At 38.0% G+C, this 22082-nt stretch overlaps 1 protein-coding gene across 3 annotated transcripts in view; it reads right to left on the bottom strand.

The window, feature by feature from the left end:
* Positions 1–714: 714 nt before the first annotated feature.
* The window catches only part of SOS1 (SOS Ras/Rac guanine nucleotide exchange factor 1), a 150961-nt gene continuing 129593 nt past the window's right edge, over positions 715–22082 (bottom strand). The window contains exons 18-23 of one of the 3 annotated variants that reach the window (XM_030311248.1): positions 16227–16399; positions 15896–16012; positions 14128–14392; positions 8374–8418; positions 6563–6681; positions 715–5682 (exon numbers count right to left, since the gene is read on the bottom strand). In XM_030311248.1, the coding sequence (XP_030167108.1) occupies positions 5191–5682; positions 6563–6681; positions 8374–8418; positions 14128–14392; positions 15896–16012; positions 16227–16399 (1211 nt within the window). In that variant the 3' untranslated portion in view covers positions 715–5190. Of the gene's footprint in view, positions 5683–6562; positions 6682–8373; positions 8419–13485; positions 13838–14127; positions 14393–15895; positions 16013–16226; positions 16400–22082 lie in introns of those variants that run through there. The other 2 variants (XM_030311249.1, XR_003967886.1) reach the window with 2 other exon arrangements.

The raw sequence follows: 22082 nt of genomic DNA, 5'->3' as shown, positions 1-22082 counted from the left end.
ATCATGACCTGAGCTGAAGTTGGACACTTAACCCACTAAGCCACCCAGGTGCCCCCAGTTTTTTTAAGGTTTATTTTTGAGACAGAGAAAGGGAGAGAGAGAATCCCAAGCAGGTTCCACACTCCACGCAGAGCCCGATGTGGGGGTCAGTCCCATGGCTGTGAGATCATGACCTGAGCCAAAATCAAGTCAGACATTTAACTGAGCCACCCAGGCACCCCAGTTTTTCATCAATTTTGCATTCTGTAGTTCACCATGAATGACCTCACACTTACAAAAATTCTTGACAGTGTATAATTCTTTACAATGTATAACCATAAACTGTATCTTTTTATGCCAAGCCTAGAAAGAGTTGCTGAACGTCAGGCTGCCACTTTCCAACAGGTCTCAGTGAAACTTGCCTGTCAAGGAATTGTGAGATCTTAAAACTTTGATGGAATACAAATGCCTCCCTCAGCCCTTTGAAAGGTGATACTGAAGGTCACTAATTTTCATCCCAAGGGCCTCCTGCTCACTACAGTCAGAGAGCTTGATACAGAAGGAAATACTGAACTTTTTATAGAGAACATGATACAGGAAAAAGTGTCTCCAAAGCAAGACCATGAGATAGAACAAACTATTTGCATGTGGAAAGCACAAGCTAAAATGAGAATCACGACTGATCTTGAAAAGAGTGCTTTCTAAAATAAATACAAAAATAATACACTTGTGGACTAGGTAAGGCATTTTTCTTTATTATTTTTCAATTTATCTTAGTAATGCCAGAAAAATAACAGCCATTATTTTCACTTTAAATGCAAACCAAATACTGCTGCACGCAGAGTACAAAGATTACCTACGAACATGGTCAGGTACAAAGGCCATATTAGATGTATAGACTGCACTTTATTTTTACATCAAAGTAAGACTGACAGAGCAATTTTTTGACAATTATTTTAGCAAATACCGTGCTACTAAACAAAGGCAAATACACACACACGCGCGCGCACACGCACACACACACACACACACATATACATGAACACGTTTCAACTGAAGTTATACATGTCACTTTGACAAAGGCTTCTTCTCTGGTGTGTCTCACCAGATATTTGCACCCCAAGGTCCCCCTGCCCTGATCCCGCCCCCAAATGCTGACTTGATCTGAAGAAACAAATTAGAGATGTTCTTAATTAAAGGCACATTTGGCAGCTACTGAAAGTGGCATGCATCTGGCACAGGTGCGCTCTCCCTAAAGCCACACCACATGTGACTTCCATGCTATGCATCTTGTTTGAGTGGTAATCCAATGTGATCCACCTTTAGCTAACTTGCTTTGTAATTCTGCAGCAATTGGCTACTTAATGCACTATTTTCATTAAAGGCAAAAGGGAAATTTGCTCACAGTCGACAGAAAATGCACTTTACGGTGTCAAAAATGGAAAATAAGGCATGAAATTTACAAAACAAGTATTAGGTGCTTTTGTTTAATCATATAGACTTCATGCTTCTTAACCAGAGCTCAAAATATTTCATTGGCTCATGTGTAAGGGATTTTAAGTTAGTAATGAGATGCTTCAAAGGAGAAATATTGAATAAACAAACTAAGTCATCACTTTCCCTTATAAATAATTCTGCATAATTCTTTCAGCCAAACCAATTTTAACCCTGTGGTATGTATTTTACTGATAAAGATTAATGTGCAACAGGACCTACACTTGTGCAACAGTCATACAATATAGGTTAAAAGAACAAGTGAACCTACCCACAGCAGAATACCAAGAAACAAATGGTTAGTTTCTTTCTAAATCTGGAGGAAATAAAAGGTTTTTCTTTGATATGTACAACACTAACAAATTGGGAACCTCTCCCTCCATTTCCATTATTTGTTTTGCTGAGCCACTTAAAACTGAATTTAAGCCGTCTTTAAAGACAAAGGATGAAATACATGATTAAAGTAAGCCAAACTTGAGAATTAAGATCATGATCACAGATACCAAGTTTTGGTTTATGTAACTTTCAACTTAATAGAAAACTCATTAAGGAAGAATTTAGAACCATAACATAGCCTCCAACTGAAATGGTACTTGTTCACTAGACTGTTGTGTTGATTGTAGTATCACTAAGTGTGGCAGGTGCTTTCCTAAATTCAGACCCATTAAAACATTTCTTGAGCTGTTAGAGCGTAGTAACCTACTAAATATCTCCTTTGATACCCAACAACCTTTAATTAAGAAAACTTTTAATGCTTGTTTATTTCCTGATAATTTGTATTCTTGAAATGCATTAGAAAGGCTGGGAACAGTAAATAATCTTTCAGTAAACTTAGAAACATATACTTATCTGTTCCTGTTTTAAAAAGTGCTCAGACGTGAAAAGCCTCCCTTTGTATTGTTCTCGGTTGATAGCCCACTTAAGTTAAATTCAACCTTGAAATATTTTTATTTTGTGATCCAAAGATGACACATCTAAGAACATTTCCATTTCTAAAAGAAATGTTCCATGTTTTGGGATGTGGTTTAGGAATAGTCATGCTGCATTGACTGTCTTGTAATGTCCTGGATTCAAAAACAGAATGTTGTGGTGATGCACTTGTCTTCTCAGCCACTTCTTGTCCCTGAATAAGTATATTTTAGTTACTACAGAGAATAAATTTGTCAGCTAATTCATGTTTCATGTATGAAGAAGGCAAGGATACAGTCTTCTCCACCTCCGTTTAAGGGCACCCAATTGGAATTTTTCTAAGCAGTCACCACTGCAGAAAATATTTTTACCCAAATGTCAGCTTCAGAATACAAATATCCTCTATCCACAGTGCTGATGCACAGTGAAGTGGTCTCCTAGAACCACTGGGGTAGAAGAATGGTTCCCTTTGGGAGAAGTATGATTAGAACTCCAAATCTAAGCTTTTGCTCTTTAGACGATCAGGCGGGTTGAAAAGCCTCCTTTAATGAAGGCTAACACACTGGCCAGGGAGATATTGAATGGGCTCCAATGTGACTTCTCAGGTTCTCATATGGAGTGGGGTGGGGTAATTAAAAAGAGAAGTGATCAGTAAGACAGACAAAGGGAAACCCTAGGGAAAATGAGGCTGTTCTAATAAAAAATCATGGGGGATTCTGGAATGTGTATTATGATTAATTGTAGCAGCACTAGTAAGCAGGCTTAAACACTTGTTGAATGAATGGTCTTATGGACGTGTTGCACACAAGAGTGGATTCGAAATTAATTTTTTGGGAGACTTTTAAAAGGAGACATTTTACAGAGAGAAAAATGGCTACCATAATAGGAATGGTACAGATATTAAACAAAGATTCAACTCTAACAAATAAATAAGAAAGGAAGTGATAGGATGGATTGCTTAATGATGATGCAATCAACATTCTGGTCTTAAAGGACAATATACTGTACTACTGTGATGTACATTTAATGCTCTAATAAATATCACAGGAAATTATTAAAGTACTAGGTTTGCACCATGATGCAGCACTTCTAAAAATGTCTCTAATGGCATGGTTAACAGAATTGCTGAAATGTTGCTTCATTATTCTGAGGACACATGCAGATACTGACGAATGGATGACTAATGATGGAATGCTGCACATTTCATAGACATTAGAGTGGAGATTAATAAAACTTTTTCTCTTCAACAAGTTGCATGCATTTCAGTCACAGTATTTGTTAGACTCAGAAGATCAGTACATAGGCTTAATGAATAATCCATATTATGATATTAATGATGTAGGTAGATGTTCTATTATGAATAGTTTTGATAGAGCAAAGACCTCAAGCAAGGTAGAATGTTTAATATAAACTAACAAACTGTATACATGTTGCTTAGCAAATTAAAAAACTTACAAAGTTCTGCTAAAAAGATACCCATCCTACTCTAACCAAATTTTTTTCCTACATGCCAAACTGCAACATCTTATCATTCTTTAAGATGAATACATACAATCCAGAACTAGAAACCAAGGCGTACCACAATACGTGCTTTTATGCTTAGTGTTTGCGTGTGTGTGTGTGTGTGTGTGTGTGTGTGTGTGTGTGTGTGTTTCAACTGAAAGAAATAAGAATCAACCATTTTCTCCATATAATAATTTAATATATGCCAGCCAAACAAAGTATTTGTATCTTTATTCAATTAAATTAAAACAGACCTGCCAGGTTTATTATATAACATTCACTATATACACATGATTTCGGCAATGCAAGGTAATTCTAGATCTGCGGATTACTCAACTATCCGTAAAACATGAGCGGTGTCAGGGACGCCCAGCAATGCTCCTTTCCACACTGGGTGACTGCATTTCCAGAGAATGGTTAGAGGGACGGCTATGAGCCATGACATGGGTTACCAGTAAACTTTTGTGGGGGGTGGGGGACGATAACAATCTAGCACAGATTAACAGTCTCCTAAATGTAAATCGTATACTTGACAGTTACATTTTTTTAAAAAGTTCTTCTGTCATGTTAATGACACAAAACTTCTTGTTTGAAGGCATCACCACCATATTTTGTTTGTAGGGAGGGTGGGTGGGGGAATGCTCTTAAAATTAATATAATTATTCCTAAAAAAAAAAAAAAAAGAAAGAAAAAGAAAAAAAAGTACCTCTTTGGTGAAGCCTCGGTACCCATTCACTTCACTGTAATAATCTGTAAACGGGACTGTGGCACAGCACGGGGCCTGGACTCCTACAAGGTCAGGCACCACAGCCACCCCCCACAGTCCTTTAAATGATTTCTAGGAAAATATTCTAAAGTAGGATGAGTAAAAGCAAAGGAAAACAAAGGAGATATGAAGATCCCTGTTTAAGATTTCTTTTTAAAAAGTGCATATTTTGAATTACAAAAACTGTCATCATGTGGGCCTGCTGGACACTAGACTATGTTTTCCATCCCTTTAACGATAAAGATCACTTCACAAAAAGAGGACTCCTGCCTATTGGCTGGAAAAAGTCCCTTTACTTGATTTTCAGGTGCAATCAGTTGTCCAATTCCTCTACATCAGTCTTTCCATATCTAAACGAATACCATTTTCATTTTATAATTATGTCTAGGTTAAAATTCATTGTCTTATACTGCATCTTGAAGTAGAGTCGTTAGTGTTTGGAGTTGTCACTGTAACTCCTCAGTGCTGGCACATTCCGTGCATCCATTGCCAGCAATGGATTTGGGGCTAGGAAAATGTCCATCCTGGAACAGAGACACTCAGGAAGAATGGGCGTTCTCCAACAGGGGTGGTCCATCTCTGTGCATGGAGGGGTGTGTGTGCTCCCTTTTGTAAGTTTTTGGAGGGAGTTTAGGGATATGTTGAGAAGTGCTTTGTCGTGGAGGAACCGGCGGCCCAGTGATGGAAGGAAGGTCCACTTCTTGTGTCAGTGGTGGTGATGGCAGATGCCTTCTCGTGCCATGAGGAGAAGGTGTTTGAGGAGGAGGTGGCGTAAATGGGGAAGGGCTGTTTGGGAAGAAGGCATTGCCATGATCGCTTTTTTTGCCCAAAGGGGGAGGCTGGAGATGTAGTGGTGAGCTGGAGAAAACATCAGGTGTCCTCACAGGTTCTCGCGGTGGTAATAAGGGAGGGCTCTCGGGAGGGTCTGATATAGAGGTCCGGTCTGCTATTGAATACCGCGGTGAATAGGCTTTTGATGTGGGCTGTCTAGGAGGAATTGCTGGGGGGCTGTCCAAATGCTTAGACATAATCTAACACAAATGAAAAAGGAATAAAACACACATTTATTATTAATTTATGCAGTGCTGTGACTATATTAAGAATTGGGGTTTTCAAACACACTGTTGGAAGAGAGCGAGGCATGGATCAGGGGGTTTTGCCATATTTTTTAAAAGGAGGGAGTTATGCCAATTCATTAAAAACAATTTTTTTCCAAGTTTTAATTTTTCTCAAAATTTTGTTGTTTGCTACTGTGCACCTATCAATCTAAGACAATTTATGACTTAACGTAAGTCAATCTTACAATTTTAAACCTACTATGTTCACATTTTATGACACTCTACAGAGTGTCCTGACTTGTCCAGGTGCCCTGCTCTCCAGATCCTCTGAGAACCACCGAATCAAGTCAACAGTTGCCAAAGAAAGAAATTTAAGCAAGTGGAAAAAAATAGCTATTGTAAGTCTTTAAGGTCTCTTCCAACCCAGAACTGTTATGAAAATCCCATTTAAAAGCATATCAGATTTATTATCAAGGGCGCAGACGGGTCATGTTTAAGTTTCACTTAAAACGTGCTTTCATATATAAAGCTTCACACCTCTTTGCTTTTCTTTCTCTGTGTGGTCTGCGTGAGACTACATTCTACTCTTTTGGGATTAAACTTGTTTTCTCCTGGACAGTACCCATGATTTAGACTCACAGGGTTTTGAAAACATACCAAAAAACTCCTTCAGAAGATAGGAAATAAACATTACCGCAGGATAAATCCGTATTTAGTCCTCGTCTAAACTCAGTTAAGCCCAGATACCCTGAAGTGTTGACCTAATCTGGTAGGAACTAAACTAGACACAGGCACGTGATTCTAATGTAACTGTAATGACTCTGGGCTCCAGATGACAGGACTCTCTACGTACCTTAGATGGAGAAGATTCCGCGGGGGCAGATTCTGGCCGTCTTCGTGGAGGAACAGGAGGGGGGACAGGCACTTCGTCAGTGCCCTTGGTTAAACTTATAGATGATACTGAAGCAGATCCTGTAGGATGTGAAATTTTTTTTAACAGTTCACAGGAATTTTATCTCATCTATTAATCCTGAAAAGGCTTAGCTGGAAACTGCTTATATTTATTAAAAGAAATGTACAGAATTATCAAAAGCAGTTCAACAAACCAATACATGGTAGTATTTCCTTTATCAAAGCAAACTGCTATAAAAGCATGCAGAAATTTCTTAGCAGAATTTTCAGGGGAAAAAAAAGCTGCCTAAGATATTCTGTTATTTTGCTTTTTGAACAAAATAACATTCCCACTGTTAATTATTGGAAGTTTTTATTTGGGTATGATTCTCAGATTTCCGGGAGAAACCTTTGGAATGGTAATTTTGTTAAGCCTTTGTGATGGGCTCATTTTCTTTCCCTGACTGTATTAGTATAGAATCTCCCTGCCGTTAGGTGGTAGTCAGTCCTTGGGATTAGTTTCTGATCTGAACTGCTCTCCCCAGCGACTGTCTCAAAGGATGCCAGGAAGAATCTTGTGTTTGGGGGAGGGGTCTCTCCTCACTTTGCTTACATATAGGCTGGCTCTCCTTGGCAGAAAATCGGGTTCATCATACTCTAATCCAAACATTTTCATTGTGATGGAGCTATTTAAGATGAGTGAGGCAGCCCTGATAAAAACAGAAATTACACTAAATCTAGTGAACCGGATTTAAAAAGTTGATGAACTGGCACAAGACAGGTGAGTAAAGCTTCTAATCAGAACTCATCCTTAGACATTTATGATGACAAGGGCATAATCTAGGCATAAAATAATTACATTATGAAAGACAACATTCATGTAAGTTGTTAAGTTTATGCACAGTATAAAAAAGATGAAAAAATACATAAATGATCATCCAGAATTATACTTGGCAGGTTCTCATTTTCCTTTAAGCTTTTGTCAACTAAATGTTATAACAATATAGAACTTAAAGAGTACTTTGTGTACTGATGTTATTCAAATGAGAAACATTTTAATCACCTACCTTTTTTCTTAAAAGACTATGCAATAAGTTAATTAGTTTATAACTAATGTCTTCCATTGGATACATTTTGAAACCATTTGTATGAAGGACAGCAAAAACCATTAACCTATTAGCTTAAAATTTATGGACTAATTTGGTGAATTGTTAGTTGACTTTAAAAATAAAAGCAAATATCTGTAATGGCACTTTATTTCACTTAACAGTGATGAATATTTAGGCCGTATGATTTAAGTAATTACAACTACAAGATAGTTCTTCTAAGCCAAATTACGGTCATTTGCCTGCAGTCTGTGCCAAGGTCGTCAGGCTAAGTGTATCTTGTGACTCAGACGCTGCCCATAGCCGCCAGCATTCCCATATGCGCATGCATGCTCTTGCTTTTTTTTTTTTTTTTTTAAGTTGAGCATTAAAATACTACTAAGAACGCTACAGTTGGGAAAGAGAAATGGTTAAATGTGGAAGTCACCCATATAATAATGTTTTTTTAAAAGAGAAAAGGGTTTTACGAAAAGCATGAAGAGTATATACGTTTAAGCAAATCATCTATGATCAAAAGGTAGCACAAGGGAAGGCCTCACTTCTAAGATGTTGCAAGCGGGGTACCAGTGCTGCCAGGCCCAAGAAGAGTTTTAGCAGGGAGGGGGGCACTTGGTTTAATTTTTGAAGCCAAAGCAAGAATTAGGAGTCTTAAACTAAATATACTAACTTGGGCCATGGGGCAGTGAAACTTGGACAAAGACGGTATCGCTGCCTGTGAAAGGAAACAAGAGAAGCAGATTTTTTTCTTTCGTTGATAAATTCAACTCATCTGCAAAAATTCATCCACGATAGAAATGTTATTTTTGTCATTCAAGTAAAGAAGGGTACAACAGTCTTTTTCGTAAAAGCTCATTACGTCTCAGTTTTGAGAAAAATAAAGAATTGAGTTAATATCATACTGGGAATGTTGAAGATTCCTTTTAGATTCACTACCTGATGCCATAATAATTCAATGAAAAGCATTCATGAGGAAACTAAAGTTTTCTCTATTAGTGGAAGACTTTTAAAATATGTATAAACTCAATTCAAGCAAAGAGTTCAGCTGGACATATAAAAATATGTCACTTACTAGAGATTATTTTGAAAACTCAACTGTGTGAAATAAGTAGTAAACAATGAATTTATGTTAGTAAATTGAAAAATAAAAGGGAATTTCTTACTAATATTATTATATACTTACGAAATTATTCTTAGAGCATGACAAAATAACTACAGCTTTGGATATTACAAAACAAGCTTGAAAGTGATATAGCCTTTTTCCTTCTATATTCTTGAACACTTCTTTAAAAAAAATCAATTAATATTTGGCACTTAGACACATTTTGTACAGGAAACTCACTGACAATTTTACAATGCTTCATTTCAACAGATTATTAATTCATCTAAGAAAAAACCTGAAAACCATAAAAGTCAAAGCCCCAAGAGCAATAAAGGCAAAAAACAGACAAAAGGTTAAGTTATCTGTAGTGGTTCTAAATCAACATAGTTGTCTATGTTACACTGCCTCATATTACCAACATATGGATGAGATAATATCCACGAGACTAAAATAATTCCTGTAACACTAGACTCAGCTGATTTTTTAAAACTCAGGTTTGTCTCTCCCCCTGTCTCTCTTTCCACAATAGACAAGCACTCAATTTGGACCACTGTTTCTTTTAGCTTCTTTGGTGAGAACAAGAATAATTTTATGTTCCAGGTTCAGTTGGCAAGATTATTAATGTCATTGCTACTTCTATAGCTATGGGTTTATTTTCCATATACCCCAGTTTCTAACAATCTATCCCATTAATCTCCTTTCCTTATGTACTGATACTCATTTGGAGGCCACAGTTACCAAAGGTAGCAATCCAGCTAATTCTAATAAGTTATCTCTAAGATGAATTTTTATACTTTGATATTAAGTGAAGCAGTTGCTCTGTCAGTGATTCACTCCACTGCTTATTAGGCATAACAGGGGTTAAGGGAGTATTTACCTTTAGTGTTTACCTACTTATGTTTTTTCTACTTTTCTTGGAAAGGAAATAAATATGCCTCCTGGAGATAAGCCTCAAGAATACGGTAGTACACTTAGTATAATATGGGAATAAAATAAAAACACAAAGCTTATGATAATTATAAACTGCAGACTTGTAAAAAGAATTATTATACCTATACATAAACACTTGTGCATACACAGACTTGGTTTTGGTCATATTTATATACATGTATGTCGCAGGCTTAGATTTGTATGTTTGGTAAATCAAGGGCACTTTTCTGATTTGTCATTTTAAATGGATTTCTTGGTCTCACTGCCTGGAAAATGCCAAAAAAAAAAAAAAAAACCCTCTTTGAATTATACATGCTCTAATCAAGAAATATATACTAGAAATCTTTGTCAGTGAACAAGTTTACTTATAATGAGTTAGGAGTGAAAACCCACTTAATTAAAAAAGTATTAATTTGTTAAGTACAAATCCCAAATGACAGCTCAGTGGTTCTCAGTCTCAAGCTTTTGGAGTGTCTGGGTGGCTTAGTCGGTTAAGTGTCCGACTTCGGCTCAGGTCATGATCTCATGGTTTGTGGGTTCAAGCCCTGCACTCGACTCTGTGCTGACAGCTCAGGGCCTGGAGCCTACTTTAGATTCTGTGTCTCCTCTCTCTGCCCCTCTTCCAGTCACACTCTTTCTCTCTCTCTCTCAAAAATAAACATTAAAAAAATTAAAAAATAAAAAAAAGAACCCCCTGGACAGCTTTTAAAAATTACTGATTCCTAGTGCTAATACCAGTCTAATTCAAACAGGGGCTGGGCATATAGGTATTTTTTTTTAAGCTCCCCATGGGATCATACTGCACAGTCAGGATTGAAACCACTGTTCAAGATGCTTTCAATTTATAATGAGTCTTTCTTAAAATAGAAATAAGCATTTCCCTATAGACAAAAATTGTATCAATCATGAATAACTTCTTAAACTCACAAAAGCCTGTTTTGCAAATTCATTTGAGATCAGAAACTAAGCACCTACAAGAATCTTCTATGAAGAAAAGCCTTGCATTCCAGCTTCAAGCTTGGACTACCATCTTTTCTTGTCAAAGCTTCTGCTGCAGAGGGACACAGCTAAGCTCATCTGCAGCACACAGACCAGGTGGGGCCTCTGGCTCCCTTTTCTGACCAGGCTGTCTTTACACAGGGAGGTCCCTAGAGCATCTCATCCTCTCCACCTTGTTAGAGCAGCAGAGACAAAGCAAGCGAGCTGGGTGGTCTCTCCCCTGGTCAGGGCCACTGTCATCATCACCTCAAAGGTGGAGCTGGCCAGGGCAGCGTGTGGGGCAGGGCTCTGAATGTGAGGGTGTATGTGGGTGCACTAAGAGGATGGCCAGGTTCCTCACCACAAAGCTTGATGTGACCATTCTTGCCCATTCTGTGGTCATCGTTTGTGTAAACTCCTACAGCATTATGTCTTCACCACTCATTTAGCACTTTGCTTTTGCTAAGCCCTTACGTATCTTCTCTAGTTAAGCTTGCAATCTTACTGAGAGTGAAAAATAAACACAGTACAAAGAGAGAATTGCAGCATTTAACAATGGCTAAAGCACTAAACTGTGATTTTCTTTGAACCATGATTATTTTTCCTCTCTCAGTAAGATTTATAAACTTTACCAGAGAAAATGTGATGTAGGAATACTGGGCAAGGAGTGAGGTATGCAACAGATACTGGCTGAAAAATTAAGTATGGTTTTTGTTTGTTTGTTTTTAAATGTTTATTTTTGAGAGAGAGAGAGAGAGGGAGACAGAGCATGAGCGGGGGAGGGGCAGACACGGGCAGACACACACACACACACACACACAGAATCCGAAGCAGGCTCCAGGCTCTGAGCTGTCAGCACAGAGCCCGACGCGGGGCTCGAACTCACAGGCCACAAGATCATGACCTGAGCCGAAGTCGGACGCTCAACCGACTGAGCCACCCAGGTGCCCCAAGTACGGTTTTAAAGTAAATCATTCTGAAAGACAAAACTATATGAAGCAAAACAGTACTATTATAACTGATCAAAAATTCTGGTCAAACTGCCTTTTGAAAAACTTAGGCAACGGAACTTTCTGCTGTTCTGTTGAGTGGCAGGTGTTCAGATGACATAAGAATGTAGGCGCGGCAGCTCTTTCCTGCCAGGCCCTGAGGAAGGGGGAGTTCACGCTGTGGTGGCAACACAGTGGGCAAGGTGGTGGCCCCCATGGTACCAGCAGATCTGTTAAGCAGAAGTGAGGTCAACAGCAGATGAGGATCTTTACTACACGCAGGCCACGTAAGTTTTAAGTAAGCGACTAACTGAACATACAGATGGTTTTAGACTTGGCTAGGTTTTTTCATTTCAAAGTTGGTTATTTTCAGTTTCTACCAAGAGCAAAAGGAATAGCAGTAGGTGTTTTCTTTATCACAAAGAAAGTGAAATTGAGAAAACCCCCAAAGCTAAGACTACAAAGCCCAACTCCTGGAACAGTGGTTTCTCCACTTGTCCAGTATTTAATCCTGTTCCACCGCCACATACGGCAGAGCACAGCTCCAGACCACTGCATTCCAAGACGACCCCTTCTTCCCCTTTTGACTAGTTATCGTAAAGATTCAGCACTAGTAGGGAACTAGTAGGGAACTAGCAGGTAACTTATTTCCCATTTCCCCACCTCTTCCATTTGTAGCTACTTTTTAAACTAAGAGAAATAGAATTTGCAGTTGATAGCTTTCACAGGACTTCAATAATTTACTTATTTGGGAATCCTTATAATACAGACTAGCTCTCTGCTTCAAGAAAAAAAAAAAAAAACCCTGCAAACAGTTAAGTGGGCAGAAGAAATAATGATTTTAGGTGGGGTATACTGCAAAAAATGCTGGTTTCATTACTTAGCTTTAGAGGACTGGGGAGAATAGGTGGGATTTTTTTTTTTAACCTGGTATTTATTTGAACTTATCAGAAATATATGTATATAATGTGACTCCATAACCCCCAGTAGCAAAATAAAGCCAAGATGTAGTAATTCTCCAAACAAACACACTTTAGGGTGGTCAACAGACAAGACAAACTTCTGGGTAACTACAAATGTATGTATAACACAGGAATAAATAAATAGGATTCTGGACCAAATCTCAAAATAATATACCTTCAAAGAATAATTTTAAGTCGATTTTTGTTAAAAAGTTAGATCCTCTGATTCCTAACTCTTAGGTCACCCGCCTCTCGACCTCCTCCCCACAATGACACGCTGTCCCTCAGGACTGGATTCTGTGCTGCCAGATACTGGGGTTGAACTTGGTCTGTACATTGAGCTGACAGCCAATGGGAAAAGCATGTGCAAGTGGCTGTGAGAGGGTTAAAGGTGATGGGATTCAAGTTTGGATTTAATACTGAACAAATGGAAAAAGGCTGTGTGTTCTTAGAGCTTTAAAACTGCACGTGGAATTGGTTAGAAAGTCAGTGGAAGCAGGGTGACCCATGTATAAAACGTAGTCTCTTCAAAGGGCTAGAGCTGAGCATTACAGTTTGGTAGCCACCAGCCATGTGTGGATTAAACATGTGAATGTGGCTGGTCTGAATTGAGGTGTGCTGTAAGTGTAAAATGCATATGGGATTTTGATGGTTTAGAACAAAAAAGAGAATGTAAAATATCTCAATAACTTTTCATACTGAGTTCATGCTGAAATGACATTCTGCATACACTGAGTTAAATAAAATATATTAATCAAATTAATTTCACCTAATTCTTTTTGCTTTTTAAAATGGGGCTGTAGAACATTTGAAGTACATACGTGGCTCATATTACATTTCTATTAGATGACACTGGTCTAGAAATAAAAAAGGGGTGAGCAACAGTGTGCAGTCTGGGAGATCTGTCCGGCTGGGCTGGAAAGCACAGGCAGTGGATTAGCGGGCACCACATACTGTCCGCCAGATGGTGCAGACTAAGGAAGAGTTTGAACTTGATTCTTGCTGCAAAATCTGAAACTACAGAGTTTGGTGGAACCGGAATGATGTACTGAGTAGTATGCGGAGACAATAATTTTGGAGGCAGCATTTAAAGCGTCGGACTGACAATCCTTGCAGATTTCAGGAGTTATCTTTGTTTTCTCTGGATGAGGGATGCCATTTTAAATTCACCAACTGAAAGCAAATATTTGAATACCAATTTTCAAGCTTAAATTACTAATTTTCATCACCAGTCCTTTCAGTAAAGTATAATAAATTTAAAGAGAGCAATTCCAACAGGTTTTTTAAAAAAATTATAAGTTGCTGGAGTTCAGAATTTGCTTTATATTTTTGTAATAATATCTTTTGGAATGGTATTTGTGTACAAATTTACAAAAAATAAAAAAGTTATACAGATTCTTTATTACTGCTAGCACACAGAATACTAACAACTACTTTTAAGCACTTAAAATTTTAGCACCTACTTGAGTGAAAAGGGCTCGAATGATCAGAGTCAAATACGCTGCAAACATCTGTGGTACTAGAAGCACCCGAAGCAGGAGGAGGTGTTAACGGTGTCCTTGGAGAGTTTGGTGCAGATGCTGTACTTTCTGTCTCACTTTCGGGGATCCTACTGTAACTAATTTTCCTTGGCTCCTGCTGCAGAGGTGTGGGATGTCTCATGGTACCTGGTCTTGGGTTTGATGGACGAACACCAGGAGATTTTAGGGGATAGCTGTATTTTTTTGGCTGTAAACATAACAAAAGAAACACAATATTTAAAACACCATAACAGAAAGGAAGGTTTTTCTATATATGCCTGGTAAAACTCAACTAATATCTAGGAAAAACATAAACCATTAGTAAAGAAGTTGTATAATGATTAAAACTAAAGTGTCCAAGTTAAAATATTAACGTCCCATTTCCATAAAGCCTTGGCTATCTAAAATATTAGGCAATGGATTTCTTTAAGTAGCTGAGTCTTAGTCCTAAAAATGCCAGAGTATTTGTTATCTTAGTATTTTTGAATGGAAGTCTTTCTAAGATATACTGTAGATTTCTCTAGCTTTTTAAATAGACCCTGTTGAACGAATTTAACCTTGCTGGAGAAGCCAGGATCATTATTATGAATTATGATACCTTACTATGCTGTAATACTGTGATGCTGGAATCATTTGAGCTATTTACAAATGCATTAAATTGCTGGAGTTTTCATCCGTGTGTGTATATGTTTAGGTTTCTGAAATTTTCTTACAGAGTGCTATTAGTGAGCCTCTTTGGAGCAAGACTCTATAGCTATTTCCAATTTTCTGTTTTTAGTCCATCTTTTGAGAAACTGGTTTAGGCCTTGAGAAATTTTCTTGTGAGGTCATTGCATAAGCTTTAGTTCACAGATACTTTGAAATTTATCTTGGTTACGTAGGAAGCCATTTATATTTACTTATTGATTTTTTTACTTTCTTATGAACAAGAGAGATTATGTTCAGATCAGTGAGGTGATGATACTAAACATAAAGTTGGCCAGGCATTGGCAAGTAAAGAAAACAATGGAAACTTTATTTCCCCCACAAAAGTATCTTTAACCAAACTTGTTATTATTATGGCTAATGATTCATAGTTAAAAGTTTTCAGTCATTACTTTAGAAAAGTCATAAATACATGTTTATTATAAAAGGATTGGTATAAATTAATCAAATTTCTGCCCTTAAAGTAAATCTTGGATAACATTTTTGTTTAAAAAAAAAAATGATTGGGGTGCCTGGGTGGCTCAGTCGGTTAAGTGGCAACTTCGGCTCAGGTCACGATCTCATGGGTCACGGGTTCAAGCCCCACACTGGGCTCTGTGCTGACACCTCAGAGTCTGGAGCCTGCTTCGGATTCTGTGTCTCCCTGTCTCTCTGCCCCTCTCCCACTTGTGCTCCCTCCCTCCCCCTCTCTCTCAAAAATAAATAAACATTAAAAATATTTTTTAAACAAAAAACAAAACTTATTTATTTGCCCAATTTCTTCGTCTACCAGGATTTATTCAGATTAATATTACTGCTCACTTATATGCAGCCAAATGGAATATTCCTGAGCATATTTATTAAGCATTTATTCGTTACTTTTATCCGTCACCTGTGCACTTCATCCCTGAATGCCCTTATGGAAAACTAATCTGTGCAACACATATGGTGTTAATGACATCACCAGATATCAATAACTGCAAAAGATATACAAATATGAAAGAAATATGAATATATGTATGCTTACAAATCTTGGGAGAGGCTTAGGGTTTCGCGGTTCTATTTCTAAGGATTTGTTGAAAAGATAATCTGTAAATTCTTTTTCCATGCTATTTCCCATTGGATTCAAATTTTCAAAGAACCTCTAAATGCAAAGAAATAAACAGTTATTAATATTAAATATTTTAAATGCAGTCTGACATTCACAAAAATAACTGCAGAAAACATTTAACAAAATGTTAACTTCGAGTTATTTTTAGTTTTATTTTCCTTTATCTCTTCTCTGAAATAAACCTGTCTTTCATCAGCCGGTTTATAAACTTAATTAGAAAAATGTATCCTCAAATAATTCAACTTACTTTGATATCTGATTCTACTCGTAAACAATAAGGCTGATTTTGGTACTGCTGGATCTCTCCTGTTATTTCTGCTACTTTCCTCCTTTTGCTAAAGTTTATAAGCTCTTTTCCATGCCTTTTTAGGACCTCAGGGTTGCCTTCTTCTGTTTTCAAGATATTAGTTAGATAAATTCCTAGAAGATACAATGAAATTATTTCAAGGATGAAAAAGGAACCAGCTAGCTTTTTTGTCAGTAACTGTAGGCATAGGTACAATCAATATGTACGTGTACAATAAGGTATATACAATGTACCATCTCAATCACCATAACCAAAGATTTAAGGCACAGATTTCCATTCTATGAGAAACAACTAGCTAACTAAATATCAAGAGAAACATTTTTGTAAGCATCAAATTATTCTGTGACACTTTTTTATAAATACCCAAGAAAAAGGGGACCAAGTTTAACGAAATTTAAGAGTTTTATCAGGAGGACTCCCCAATTTTCCGTACCTCCAAAACCACATGGTATTTGACATAAGTCACCATTCTGTTAAAGGAATTTTAAGAATAACCCATCACTTAATAACACGTATTTCTGGCCAAAGAGGAAAATGTTAAATTCAGAGGATCATACTTTCTGCTTATTCAAAGGTTGCTAAGGATTTGTAATTCGGAGGCAGTACCGCTTGGATAGGCTTGCTCATGGGAGTGTGGAAGGCTCTGCAAGCCTAGCAAACACAGCACTGCATAGAATTTATTTCTATTCTGATCTTCAGCACTTTTAGATTTAGTGGCAATGTCGAAAATGAGCTCCAGTTTCCCCATCACTGCAGGCTGTGCGCTGGGTGAGGAGGAGAAGGAACCAGGTAACAGGCGTTCTCATTCTGTACACAGCCCTGTGGTTCCAGGAGCACCTGAGTTCCTTTCTGTTCTAGCATAAAGGTTCTGGAGCCAACTCTGCTGCACTCTACTTGTGTGGTCTTGTGCAAGTTGCTTAACTTCTCTATGCCTTGGTTTTCTCATCTGTAAAATGAGGATAGCAGGGTTGTTGTGAGAAATAAGTGAGTAAATGTATGTACAGGCTTAGAACAAGGTCTGACTAAAGTAAATGCTTAATTAGCTATGGTTGTGATTGTTGATGCTATTGTTGCTATTCTTGGCCTGGTCTCTTAGGCTTCTGCGTCTTCCCCTAAAGTACTTTCCACTAAAGAAAAGGGAATGTATGAGTACCTGAGTTCATTCACTCAGTACACAAGGACTGAGTCTCCGCTGTATGCCCAGCACTGTCTTAGTACCGCAGATACAGAGATGAACAAGACACACAGTCCCTGATCTCAAGGAGTTCAAAGCTTTGAACGTGGGCTACAGTACAATTTGGTCAGTACTGCATTAGAGTAATGCATAAGATGCTGTGAGGCCGCCGAGGATGTGTGCCTAACTCTGCCTTGGACTGGTGTGAATAGAAAAAGCATCACAGATGAAGTGATGCCTAAAAAGTCTCTAACAATGAGCGAAGTCAAATGAGCAGAGTAAGCTGGAAGGGGATTCTAGGCAAAGCATCTATGGGTTAGAAGGCGCTGGTTTGCGACGAAGCTCAGAAGGCATACTCAGAGACAGTACGTTGGTTAGTACGGCCAGACCACAGGGCTTTGGTATATGGGCTCAGGAAGGGTGCAGGCTGCAAGGACAGACGCGGGCAAGGCATCAGTGGTTCTGGTCCTCCGTCACTGCAGGTTGTGCACAGGATGAGGAGAGGAACGAACAAAGTAACAGACGCTTAGGTTCTAATCCTAGTCAAGTGGGTCCAAAGGCTTTTGTGGTAGAGGCCTACTTTCAACTACTTGAATATTTGCCCTCATTCTTGTAAAGATAAATGACTCAAACTCAGTGAATAAGTCAGCAATAATGAAATATGATAGACATCCATGCCTGTTTGGTTCTAAAAAGTATCCAGTTTTTAAGTGTCTTAGTTGGCTATTTCCTAGCACCTAGGCTACTCTTGATTGTACATTCATGAGTCAAATTTACGATGTGTTCTAAAATGCTCAGGCTTTTTATTTTCCACATCTGCCTGTCACTTGGCTCTTTTACTTGCAGCCAGTTATATTCTCCACTACGCTAAGTTGCGTGATGCACTTAGCTCAATGTTCAGTCTGACAAACGTGCCCGTACAGTACACATATTTAAGGGCAGCTGGAATCAACTTTTCATTACTGGTCACACATTGAATGCCCAGCTATGAAGAGTTTGTGGATAGCAGTACCTGGATTGGATCATGAAGAGGCTTTTTTAAAGAGCTTAATTTGTATTCAATAGTTAGGACATTATTAGCATCTTTGCATTCTAAAAGGATTACTCTGGCTGGACTATGAAGCTAAATGGGTTAGAAGGAGTTAAGATGGGAAGCAGGATGATCAGTTAGCAGGATGAACGTAGCCCTGTTGAGATGATGGGGGCTATCTTAGGGTCCACAGGGATAGAGTGGAATGCACACGTATTTAAGGGGTAGACTCCACAACAATTGATTAACTGTTTTGGGCAGAGGGTGGGGGCTGAGAAAGAAGATTCTCAGCTTTGTGCCTGAGGGACTGAATGGGTGGTGGTGTAATGACTGCCACTGGGAAGATGGAGGGCACTAAGTTATGGGATGTTTTGTGTGTTGAAAGTATACTTGAATGAAGTTGTGAAAATGCTCATAAGTAGCATTTTAAAAGAGCTCAGGATAAAATGTGGAAATTATCTTATGACATATAATGGCTAATTAAAAGAAGAGTAAGTGACCAAAGAGAGGGTGTCCAAATTTTGTTGATCATACACTTCCATCAGTAACAAATGTTTAAACATGGATCCTCTCTCTCTCTCCCTCCCCCCCTTCTCTCTCTCTCTATATATGTATATATATATATGTGTGTATATATATGTGTGTGTATATATACATATATATATTTTTGAATAAAAAATTTAGTATAAGTATATACAAAGACCTGAATATTATATACTGTTAAAGCTTAATTTTTTTCAATAGACCATTTTACATACCCTGCTCTGGTGACAGCTGTCTGGGGAGAGCAAAAGCAAAGCATTATGACGTAAATAATGAAGAGGGATGAGGTTTCATGTTTTTGCTAATGCCTTTCCCAGCCTTTCCAGGAAAAAGTGGCTCCTCAGGGTTCTAGGTTCCCGTAGCACTTTGTTCATCTCCAACCTACACATTTCTACGATGCAGCATTACATTTACTGCGTATGGTACTGTAATTTATTCTTCTGCTCTTTCAAGAGAGCTTATTGAGGGAAGACTCTGTTTTGTCTCTTGATTCATTACACCTAGCCCTGGGCCTGGAACACAGAGACATTCAGCAATGCTTCTGAATGAATAAAAAGAAGCACATTATTTCAGAATAGAAGAGAAAGCATTTGAAGAATAGATCAGGATGCAAGAGACATACAGTCAGTTCTAAAATGGCGGGAAATAAGAGTGGAGATGAAGCAGATTGACAAGAAACAGGAGGAGGATGCAAAACTAGAGCTGTGTGAAAGGAAAGAGCAAAGCCAATGCTACAGGCTTGGATGTTTGAGAAGAGAGGTGAAGCTTGGTTGAAGGAAGAATCTACATCCTTTTACCTTAGAGGAAATGTTAGTTTGCCTGTATATGTCCACTTTACCTATGAGTAGAACATTTTATTATATGGAGAAAAATTGGGATGTGGACCCATAGTCTGGGGTAGCCTTGGAAGAAGTTGCCTGACTTTTATTCTGTAAATGGTGTGGTACCAGCAAAAGACCCGAATGAGAATTCCGGTAAGATGACAGAGGAAGTAAAAGAATCAGATACTACCACTGGTCCTCCCATAGAGAGGGGGAAAAAAAATCCAAAAAACCAGTGTCCAGCATTAAGGATAAGAATCTGGAAGGAGTTTCTCCAAACCACCATACAGAAGAGATAGAATTAAGAAGGAGCAATAAAATAACATCTGGCTCTATTCTCGGGTCAGAACCATTATAGGCCGTGTGGCTAATCCCGTGAACTGAAAACCTGGGAACAGCAAAAACCTTCCTAGAGCAGAACAGACCAGGGACAGCTGAGAGGCCCTCCCTTAGAAGAGAAGAGGCTCAACAGGCAGGAAAACAGGCAGAAAAGGGCAAAGAGCTGGCAGGTGCGCTGTCCGTTCCTATCAAACTGCCTGCATGTTTGTGTCCAGTCACCAGATCACATGGCCAAGCTTAAAACACAGAATCATACTCTGTGATTTCATACCTGAAACTTCTTTTCTTCTTGTAACAACATGTTATGAAGATCAGTTATGGTATGTCATACATTTGGGAGGGAGAGTACTTTAAAGGGTTCAGTCTGTGGGAACAAATGCTCACCGATCAGGGTGATGGGGTCGCAGGGGCCAAACAGTGAGTCGGGCGAACGGGCCCTGAAATTTCTTTTTACCTCTTTGTACCAGAAGCAGTAGGATATCACAAGTAGTGTGACTGTAAGTTCAGTGAACACACTGAAGGACTATGTATTTTTCACTTTTTCTAAGCACCTGACATAGTCCCTGATACTTCACAGGTACTCAAGAAATACTTGTTGACTGACTGAATGAAATGAACATCAGGCCTACCCAGGTCCCTTGTATGAACTGGCACCATACTCACCATGCTTAAAATACATAGACTTTAAATGCATCTGGCTCCTGATTCTCTTTTTGTAAATTATTTTTGAATTGTTTCTTTACTCCTTATCAAAATTGTCTTTACACTCTCTCCTCTATGAGCTGTGGAAGGTCTGTGCATCTTCTGTAGTGCCCAGATAGGTATATCATTTCTAACTTATAAGATCTTATGTAGGATGCATTCCACTTTTAAAATTAAATCTGACTGAATCTGTACTTTTATAATTAAAAAGAAAATGTTTTACCATAAAGAGAAAATAAAATAGTTTTATCAAGAATGTAGGGGGCAAAAAGTTCTCAGGAAGACAATAAATTAGTAATGATAAAAGGTAATACATGATATAAAAAACAAAATCAGATGGGGCACCGGGTGGCTCGGTCGGTCAAGTGTCCAACTTTGGCTCAGGTCATGATCTCGTGGTTCGTGAGTTCAAACTCCATGTTGGGCTCTGTGCTGACAGCTCAGAGCCTGGAGCCTGCTTCAGATTCTGTGTCTCCCTCTCTCTCTGCCCCCCACCACTCACGCTCTGTCTCTCTCAAAAATAAACAAACATTAAAAAAATTTAAAAAAAAGACAACAAAATCAGAGAGTAATTAAGTTTAAGATTTTATCTTTTTGAAGTAAGCAAAGTAAAACAAGTAAAAATAAATGGGAAAAACCTATTGCAAATAGGAACAATTTTAAAAAATAATGCTTTTGAGGCTATAACTGAATACCAGTATTTTAAAAATAATGAAATTAGACAATTGTGTATCAGAAAATAGAAATAGAAAAAAAACTAAGGAACAAATGAAAACGTTACTAAAGAATTACATCCTACAAAAGATTCCAGGCCCAGATGGGTTTTTCTATTGGAATATTTCAAAGTTTAAAGGCTAGATCATTTCATGATATTCCAGAATAGAGTAAGATGGAAAGCTACTTAACTCATGTTACAAGGCAAATACAACTATAATAACAAAAGCTGATAAATATAGCACAAAAAGAAAAAAAATCACAGATCAATCTCGTTTATGTAGATGGATACAAAAACCCCAAATAAAATGATAATGAATAGAATTCATTTGTGCATTTAAAAGATCAAACTACCATGAATAAATAAGTTTTAATATCAGCAAATAGGAAAGTTTGGTATTAGTAAATCTGTAATTTTAATTTGCTAAACAAAAAAAAAATCATCTTTCTCTCACTAAGATGGCAACTATTTA

This window comes from Lynx canadensis, chromosome A3 (genome assembly GCF_007474595.2).
Source record: "Lynx canadensis isolate LIC74 chromosome A3, mLynCan4.pri.v2, whole genome shotgun sequence".
In the NCBI taxonomy this organism is placed as follows: Eukaryota; Metazoa; Chordata; class Mammalia; order Carnivora; family Felidae; genus Lynx; species Lynx canadensis.
The sequence above is the reverse complement of the archived record's forward strand: the minus strand, read 5'-3'. Positions and strand labels throughout refer to the sequence as shown.